The following is a 9,582-nucleotide window of genomic DNA, read 5'->3' as shown; positions in this document are numbered from 1 at the left end:
GTGCACCGTGCTTTACCCATCCCTCCTTCTGCAGAGTCCCGTCTTTCCACCAGGAACACAGCTCTTTCCCAGTCTCTCTTCCACTCCAACTTGCTCAATGCCCCCACCTTCCCCCAAGAACCGTATTATGTTTCGATCCTATGATTTTCTAAGGTTCTCATATAACCGAAGCGCCTTCAACCCTGGCTGTAATCAGCGTATTTTGTACCCCTGTGCTAGTTCCCGAACGGCTGACTCATGGAGGTCGGACCACTAGGTTGGACATTTCGTCCTCATCCCCGACACGCACCCCCGCGGAAGAGCCACCACCCCGTGGGGAGTCTCGAAGGTTGGCTGCAGCCAGGGAAGGGAGAGCGGGGCCGCCTTCCCAAGTCCGGGGCTGTCGCGGTCACTACCGATGTACTGGCTACAGAGCGGCCAGCGGGGGTCAGCAGGGAGGGTGAGACCGGCAGAAGGACGTGGATGGAAAAGCCTCACAAACAAGGCTTAGCGACTGACACCCGCTTATCCGGGGCCCGCATCCGGGGCCCTCATCCGGGGCCCGCCCTGCCCCCAGCCATCGGACTCCGCCTCCGGAAGTACCACAGAGAAGCGCCGGCCTCCGAGCAGCCTAGAGCGACCCCCGAAAGGCTGTGGTGGCCCCGTGAGCCAGGGCGTCCGCTACCGGACGGCCGACCGGCCCGCCCCTCCGCTTGGTGAGTCCCCGGAAGGCGTTCTGGGGTTGCGGTGGGTTGGCTCCTTGTTTAGCCTCCCGGGGAGGAGGAGTCTCTCGTCCCCGGCTGACTGCGGTTCCCGTCCCCAGGGGCGCGCGGGGCCGGGGTGCGAGGGCCCGTGTCTCTTCAGTCAGGGTTCGCCCCGACACCCCGCGGACGGAGGGCCCCGCCGTCAGGACCCGGTGACCGTGCCCTGCTGTGAGCTGGGTTTCTGGGACCCGCTTCGCCCTTTTGGGACCGTGTCTTGACCTAGCAGGGAAGTGGGAGGAGGGCAGCGCCGGGCGAGGCCTTCTGAGGGCCGGGCGCGAGGGCCCTTTCTGAGGGTGTGGAAAGGGGACGGAGCGCTGCCGCGTCCTTGGGTGTGAAGGACAACCAGTCAGACCTGTTAGAGTCGCAGCCCTTCCCTGGCTTACTGTCAGGATTGTGGGAAGGGCCTTGCCACCTAGTCTGAGTTATCGAAGGGTCTGACCCCCCAGAGTGGAACTTGGTTATCAGTTGAGGCCATTCAGTAATTCAGAGGGGGCTGACAGTGTTTACCAAAAAATTCGTAGGGGCCTGCTTTTAAAAAATTACGAGTATCGGAACTAGTGTGTTTCTCTGGGTGCATACCTGAACCTTGAAAGAAGTTTGTAAATGTCAAGTATTTTCAATTTACACAGAAAATTTTAGGCTCTTAAATTGTGTTTCCTTGATTAAAAAAAATTCCACAAATTCTGGATTAGTGGAGTTCAAATAAACTGCATACTTGGACCATATGACTTGGTTCTTAAATATCTGAACGTGAATAATGTCCATTTTTCTTCCTGCTGTTTATTTTAGGTGGTTAATCATCATTAACTATTTTCATTGTGTCTACAGTGTGCAAGATACTTTGCTAAGTCCTGAGAATGTAAAATGATGGGTTGTTTTAACTTGTTACAATAATTTCTCCTAATCTCACCCTGCAGTGATGGTCATCGTTCTCCAGAACAGGGATGGAGGAAATATCGGCCCAGGAAGCAGCAGGATCTCCAAGGGTCCAGTTTCAGCCTTTGGAGACCCACTCTGAGGGTCTGTCCCGAGAGCCTCAGTTCGTGCAGGACACCGACATGGAACAGGGACTCACTGGGGGTAAGGCAGAGAGACCACTTCCATCCAGGAGAATGGGAGTGCAGAGGGGCTCCTGGGCCTGGTATGAGAGAGGCCAGGGATTTCAATGAGAGATTGCTCCCTAGAGGGAGATCTTGAAGGGGAGGCACAGACGCAACTCAGTCCAGTCCTGATCTCGGCCCCTCTGTTGAGGTCAGCCTGTCCTTTAATAGGCCGAGTGGTCTTCGCTCACTCTGCTCTGGCTGTTTCTCCTTCATGCAACTTTCACTTCATCGCAGTTACCACATTCAGAATAATTTCTAAGAAATGCTGCTTTTGCCGCACCTTACCGCCCGTGCCTTGCTTTCACTTCCTCTTAGATTTAGGGCCTGTCCCTCCCCCTGTTCCCTTAACTTAGTTTCTTCCCTCCTTGACCTTTTGTGCTTTGCCAGCTGCCATTCTGTTGCAACTGCAGTGTTCGTGACTAATCTAATTTTGATCAAGAAAACAACCATCTAATTCCTTGGTTGAGCCCAATGTATACATATCACATATTGACCGTAAAATAACAATGTATACATATCACATGTTGACCACAAAATAACATTTTTATGTATTATAGAGAGAGGTTGATCTCTCTTGTACTGCCTTTGTCTTGTATGAAGTTTGTATGAGATCACTTGTGCCGACTGCAGTGCCTGAAATAACTTGTGTGTCAGGAACACCAGCTGAGTGCCATGGTGCGTAGAGTGCTGTGGAGCATTGTGAGAGTGTGGAAAGGAGTATGAGGAAACAGATGACCACTCCTTATTCTAGAGGGCCTTACACACTGGTTGCAGAGACAGTGCCCAGTCTCAAAAGAAAGGCTTAATGAAGTTTACAGAACAGTGTCTGGGAGAGGGTCAAAAGTCTACTAAATAACTGTGGCTCTGGATGAGCCACTGCAAATCTTTATGCTTTGCTTTGCCCATTTGCAAAACAGGTAACAGTGCTTACCCTTCTGTTAGAGGTATGTCATGTCATGGAATAATGTACAATATGAGATTTCATAATAAAATCCTGTATCACGGGTCTAAGCATGTGTAAGGAGGGCATGCAGGTGCTGAGAAGGTGCAGAACATGGTCAATACCCGATAAACGTTCGTTGGTTTTACCGTAATGTTGATGTGAGTAAGGGTCCCACTGACTCTCTCTTGCGTAAGGGAGCCCTGGGGAAGGGCTGCTCTCACTCTTGGCTCCTTTCTCCTCCCTCAGCTCCACCTGTCCCCCAGGTGCCTGCTCTTCCCCACGAGGGAAGCCCAGGAGACCAGGCAGCTGCGCTCCTAACAGCCAGGTACCAGGTGAGCTGAGGAACCCTCTGCTTTTCCTCAGGGACTATTGCTGCTGATTGAGTGTGGTCCTTTCCTCATCCCATCCATAAACCTTTCCTGAATTTTTTTTTTTTTTAATAGCAGACCCCAGGTTGGGTGCTGATCATCTTCAGAGACCTGGACTTCACAGAAACCACCTTTCCATCTCCCCAATACCACCAGCAAACACTTCCTTTATCCTTGGTGCTGTCATGGGCGCTTATTAGATGTTAAAGGGTTGTGGAACCTATTCCCTAGATTCTACTCTGTTCTCCCTCCTTTCCACCATAAATGCACCCTGCAGACCCTCTGTATCATCTCCTTCATTCTCTGGCCATGATGCTGTGGTGGCCTCCTTCCCCAGAGCAGCCAGGCTGTGTTATTTCAGGAGTTTGTGACATTCGAGGATGTGGCTGTGCACCTTACTCGAGAGGAATGGGGATGCCTGGACCCTGTTCAGAGGGCTCTCTACAGAGAAGTGATGTTAGAGAATTATGGGAACCTGGTCTCACTGGGTAAGGATTGCCTTTCTTATTATTCAGTTTACCGCTTAGGATTTCTTTACTTCCTTGTTTTTGAGTAGGTGTGAGGTCTCTGAGTGTGGCTCAGATCCCTGGTCGTAGAACCTCCGATTCCTCCTTCTTTAAGGTCGTGTCCTCTGGGAGTGGGTTTCCTTCGGGGGTTTCAGGAGGAGACATTCTACTCCTTAACCTCAGTTAATGTTTCTTGCTTTTGTGGGGCATCTGTTCCCTGTTGGAAAAGGGAAACTTGCTGGTGCTTTGCAAGTTCTCACTTTCCCTATCTTTTCCTTTTTTATGAGAGAGACTCTAGGGCCTCCCAACCCACAACCAGACACTTTCCTACCTGGTAATTCAGTGCCCCTGTATCTGAGAGTTTCCCATTTTTCTCAGAAGAAGAAATGCCTTTTTTTTTTTAAGATAGGCTAACGTCTTTGTTGAATAATCCCTCACCTCTTAAGATCCCTAAATTCATCTGCAAGTAGGCAGAATTTGAGAGACTTGATTTCAAGGCATGACTCACTGCGAGTACATTTCAGTGAGTCACCCAGAAGGTAATGCTGCGTAACCTCACCCGAGCTGCAGAAGTCTCAGACTTAGACCGAGTCTCTCCTTTGTCATTTGGATGGTGCAGTTGGCAGCTGAGATTAGACAACCTGTGGTGTTGTAGAGAAGGATCGGTGGGAGTTGTCGGCATCCCCCTCGGTGTGAGCATTGCTCCTCTTTCTTTTTTTGCCTGTCTCTGCTGCTCTTTTCTTTGTTATGTATGTATGTACTTAATCATACTTTTTCTTTTCTCTTTCTCTCCCTTTCTCTCTTTTTTTTTTTTTAAACTCTTTTTTGCTTTGCCTGTGCTGGTGGCATCCAGGGTGTTGTTTTGTCTCCTTGATTACACTCAGGATTAAAGAGGTCTTCTTATCTGTGGGGAGGCAGCCTGCCCACTGGGAAGGTTTTTAGTATGTTTTCCATTCCTGGCTCTTTGATCTTCGTAGGCATACTTCTCCGCCTTCCCACCACCCGGATTCATAGTGTGAATTCCTGCCCGGCCCTGAGTCATACCCAGGCAAGTGCTTTCTCTGGAGAAACACTTGCAGTCCTTTCAGCAGGAATCTCCAAGAGATGGCCCAGGTATCGGCTTCCCATCGATAGTGCTCGTCCCCGCTCGGAAACTCCTTTTCCACGGTTATGAGATATTACACTTGATTGATGGAGTAGATGCTTCTCAGGATGCCACCACTATGTAAAATTGCAGCTCCTCAGATGACCTTTGATAAATTTCAAAGGGCCAAGGAAGCCCTCCGTTGCAACCAGAATTTTGAACCCTGAATTCTGAGCTCAATCAGAAGCCATGGTTGGTGGTCATCGACTTGTGTTCTCAGAAACCACAAAGTTCGACTCCAGCTCTTCGGTTATGATCTTTTCATGTTATTTTAGACTGTGGAACATACTCTGTGTGCCCCTCCTTTTCTGTAGTGAACATGACCTGCCCCTTCTGTTGCCTAAATCTCCTGAGACCCCTGGGCCTTTCTAACGTTCTAGTCTTTTGCTTCCTTTAAATCCCTGTGGCCCCCTCCAGGGTCCTGCCTTTGTCCCGTTTATTCTTTGTGGGGCTGTACAGATTGATGCGTTTATATGACCTTTCCTGGTCAAGTGTTCCTTAGCCTTTCCTCAATGGAATGGAAAGGCTGTCTTTCCTTCAGGCTGTCAAATTGAATGTATATTCAACAACTTGTAAATTGTAAAGTGATATGTAATTGTAAATTACTGTTAATATCTAATAATTACATAATTTCCAACAGTTAACCTGTCTACTTTTTGGAGTAAAGAAACTTCTTAGTAGTTCAATCAGCCTAACAGCACAGCATACTGTTAGACTGAATTTTATCCCATTTCCTCTGTCATCTCTGCACATACACAGGACACGTATGCACAGTCACACATGCTGGGCACAATTACGTAAAAGAAGCCCTCCTACTCAACTTGTTTTTGTGACCAAGTCAGCAGCCTCTCCTTAGTAATTATTTTTTACAATCTTTAGGAAGTAATTTTCATATTTGGGGGTTCAGCAAACTCCACTTGAAATTGAAGTTTATACACTTAGTTAACTTAGCTTAATGTTTTGTGTTGTAAAATAAGGACTTTATAATTCAGTCTCTGATTTAGCAGCCCTGTTTTCCAGTTCATACCTTTTTCCCATGATAGTAGCTCTGAGTTGTATTTGTCACAGATATCAGAACTTTGGTCTTTTGGTTAAGTGCTTCCACTACACAATAATAAATATACAGAGTATGAACAGAGTAAAAGAATAAAAAAGTAGGTAAAAATTTTCATTACCACATCTAAAAAGAAGCATATACTGTTGCCAGTGAGTGAATTACTGGCTTGGGGGTCATACCCAAAGGGAAGTCGTCTGTGACTTAGTGCTGGAGATTAATAAGACTGGGAAAAAAGCTTGGATTACAATTCACATGGGGCAGTGTGGCAGGTGCCCTGTTAGGTGACAGCATTAGAAAGCTGCTTCCCAGAACTCTACTGGATAGTGAGTGAGCTGATAAATCAGGAATGTTTGGCACATACGCCTTGCTTTTTGAAGTTGATGTCGTGAGGGCAAAAATGATTTTGTATAGAATGTCTTTCACTACCACAGTTGTTCACTACTACTTAACATATCTCATTTAATCCTTACCATAACCCTGTGAGCAGGTATTATTCTGTTTTATATCCGAGGCTAAGAGGAGTTAAGTGATCCATCCAGGGACAAAGCTAGGCTATGGACTCTGATCTGACTCTGGAGCCCACGCTTTTTCACTGTTTTGTGCCTTAGGACAGTTAGTCCAACCACATATAGTGTTTTTTTATATTTTTATGGCTCTGTACTATGATGGTAATTTAAAATGGACAGACAGGCATGAGGTTATACAGTTTGGGAGCAGAAAGGGCATGCATTCAAGAAAAAGTAAAATTGTTAGAGGATACATTCCATTATAATAGGTATCTACACAGGAACAATATAGCTAAGGAGAGATTTTATTTGTGTGTTTATTAAGGACCAGGAAGAAAAGCATGCAGCTTTTAGATGGCTAAAATCTTAGCACAGCACTGGTATAGGCAACAAACAATGAGGTAAATTTTAAATGTTATTTTTAAAGATCAGATTAAGTTAAAAATAAATCTAATTAGAAAACTGTCAAGGTTTCAATTTTAAAAATCAAAATGTTTTAATAAAAAATTAATTTTAGATAGGAAAAATTTCAAATTTCGATAGGAAAAATGCATATTTTGAAAGCGTAGATTTTTGACTTAAATCTAGGAAAAAGGCATTCAGGCCAGTGGTGAGAAAACCTGCTTTAATGCTTTCTGTGACCCTTAGTATAGATTGGAAAGAATGTTAACTGTGGGTTCCATTTACCATCTGTGACTGAGCAGATATTTAAACCGATTATAATGACATTTCCATCTATAAAACAAAAAATAATGTCTGCTTCCTGGGTTGTGTCAAGGCTTAAATCAGGTTATGTGCGTAAGCACCTGGCTTGTGCTGGTTACTTACCAGCACATGTTCTTTCTGAAGGGGCAGCAAGTGGGAGCTATGGACCAGATTTCTTAATACAGACAAAGATTTCAGGAGAGTGTTCAAATTGTTTGTTCATAATGGAATTTTCTCAGATTGAATGTTGCTCAGGCTGTGCCTATTACGAAGAGATTTTCATTCCTTTGACACTAAATGTTCTCTCAGGTCCCTTTTAATTAAACGTCATGATTCTAAATCTGTTGGATCCTGTCTCTCCGTGTATTGTTCTAATTACTGTTTCTCTGTTCTTTTTATTATTTTCACCTTTTGCTCCATTGTCACTATGTTGGTCTTCTGTTCTCTTTCTGTACATATTTAGAGGAAGGGATGGATTTCATTCACAATCATCATTTTTTACTAGTAGATTATTTAAAAGCTGGTTTCTGAAATAAGGCTGTCTGTTTGAGCCCCAGCTTCACCAGTTATCATGACCTTGGGCAACGTTCTTAACCTCTCTGAATCTTAGTTTTCCCATTTGTAAAATTGGTACAGTAATAATTCCTATCTCATGAAGCTATGGTGAGTATTAAGTGAGTAAAAGCTTATAAAGCTCTTGGTGTGGTACTTTGCACCTACCAAATGTTTAGTGAATCTTAGCTTAATATTTTGATAATACAAGTGACTTTAAGTCTGTATCTTGAATCCCTTTCTCTCTTCTAAACTGCAGTCTTGTGTATCTCTAACTGCCTGCTAGGCATTCTCTATACCTTCCTACATTACCTTAAACATGTGTCTAAAATCAAACCCCTAATCCAACAAGAAGATGATCTTTTTTGTTGTGTGTAAGTGATTTAAGTGTAGATATAGAGTAACCAAAATTAATTTCAATTTTCAAATACCTAGAAACACCTTAATAAATATCTGTCAAAAGTTGCGAATTATGTTATCAGAATTCTGAGCAGAGTAGTTGCTGTGTCATGTCATACTAACTTTTTTTAAACTTGCAAAACTATTTCATTTGACATGGAGGACCTTAACTAAAATGTGTCCAAAAAGAGAATTGACTCTATGCCCAACAGGAATTCAGAAACACAGTAAATGCCTTTTTTATATCTGTTCTGATCTCCCTGCTCTTAAGCTGTCATGTGGAATCCCATAGGACAACTATTGGTTTATCATACTTTTCAGGCCCAGAGCCCTTTTTAAAACATTGATTATCTGTTGACACTTGGGCACAAAATTGGCACTCAATGAGTAGCTTTTAAATAAATGAATGAAAAGAAGTGCAAGATACAAGGTACATGGTCCCTGCTATCAAAGAGTTTATAAATCAGGTAGGGATGATAATACCTGAAAACAATTTAAAAAAATCTGTAAACTTCATTATATAGAGACATGTCAGGATAAGAAGAACACATAATACAGTTTGTAGACATTCAGTAAGTGCAGAGAAAGGCTTTTGGAGATGAGGGGCTTGAGCTAGACCTTGTATGTGTGCTACTAGAAGCTTTATGGGCTGAATACGTGTAAAAACTGCCCCTTTGATACTGTAATAGTTCTGCCCCACCTCAGAAGCAGACTGCCTCTTGCTTTTGCTTTAAAAGAGATGAGATAAAAAAAAATAAAATAAAAAAATAAAAGAGGTGAGATCCTAGCAGTCCATTATGCAAGCCAGAGAAAGACCATTTTGTGTGAAAATGCACTTTTATTGCATCTTCCTCACTGTATCATATTAGTGTAAGTTATTTATATCTGTCTCTGCAGTTAGAGTGTAAGGTCCTTGAGGGGATGGACCTTATCTGCTTGGGCTCTTTATCTCCTACATACTTTGCATATAGGAGGCACTCCATAAATGTTTGTTGAATAAACAAGAGTATAAGCTCCTAAGGGGTAAGGATGTGTCATATTATTTGTTTCCTCATGTGCCCTGAAATGAATTGTTTCTTGAGATTGGTCCTTGGAATATTTTTTCAGCCTTCACTGATTCTATTGCTACAGTTTAGCTCACCGCACAACAGGTGCTTGAGAATTCACCTTTCTCCAGTCCAGCAGAGTTATATTTTGATGACCTCCATTTTGACCAGGTCTAATACTTGTAGGCCAGGTCTAATACAAAGAGTAATCTGTAGGCAACAGATGAGGAGTGATAATGATAATTTCTGTGAAGACAGGTACACACTCACGCCACATTCCCTGAGTGTGTGTAAATGAATACTTATGCGCCCAAAAGTCATCAACTTGCCCCTTAGCATACCTCTTTCTAGAGCACAAATATGAACTCCTTGTAGAAGGTCTTTGGCCTTCTCACTCTCCAGGCCTTCCTAATGTCTTCTAAGAATTTACTTTCTTTCTCCATTAGCCATTATTAAGAGAAAAAGTGGCTGGTGTAGTATCTGGGGATAAATTGCCACATCCCATTTCCT

The 9,582-nt window shown here is 43.9% G+C and overlaps 1 protein-coding gene across 9 annotated transcripts in view; it reads left to right on the top strand.

Moving 5' to 3' along the window:
• Positions 1-620: 620 nt before the first annotated feature.
• Positions 621-9,582, top strand: part of ZNF655 (zinc finger protein 655) — a 33,044-nt gene continuing 24,082 nt past the window's right edge. For 5 of the 9 annotated variants that reach the window (XR_013831528.1, XR_013831530.1, XR_013831531.1 and 2 more), the window contains exons 1-4: positions 621-695; positions 1,661-1,823; positions 3,036-3,121; positions 3,519-3,645. Coding sequence is in view for 4 of the 9 variants with exons in the window: in XM_079944364.1 (XP_079800490.1) it covers positions 1,688-1,823; positions 3,036-3,121; positions 3,519-3,645 (349 nt within the window). In the remaining 5 variants the exon portion in view is untranslated. Of the gene's footprint in view, positions 696-731; positions 912-1,660; positions 1,824-3,035; positions 3,122-3,518; positions 3,646-4,640; positions 9,571-9,582 lie in introns of those variants that run through there. The other 4 variants (XM_079944367.1, XR_013831532.1, XM_079944363.1 and 1 more) reach the window with 4 other exon arrangements.

This window comes from Stenella coeruleoalba, assembly GCF_951394435.1.
Source record: "Stenella coeruleoalba genome assembly, chromosome: 15".
NCBI lineage: Eukaryota > Metazoa > Chordata > Mammalia > Artiodactyla > Delphinidae > Stenella > Stenella coeruleoalba.
The sequence above is the reverse complement of the archived record's forward strand: the minus strand, read 5'-3'. Positions and strand labels throughout refer to the sequence as shown.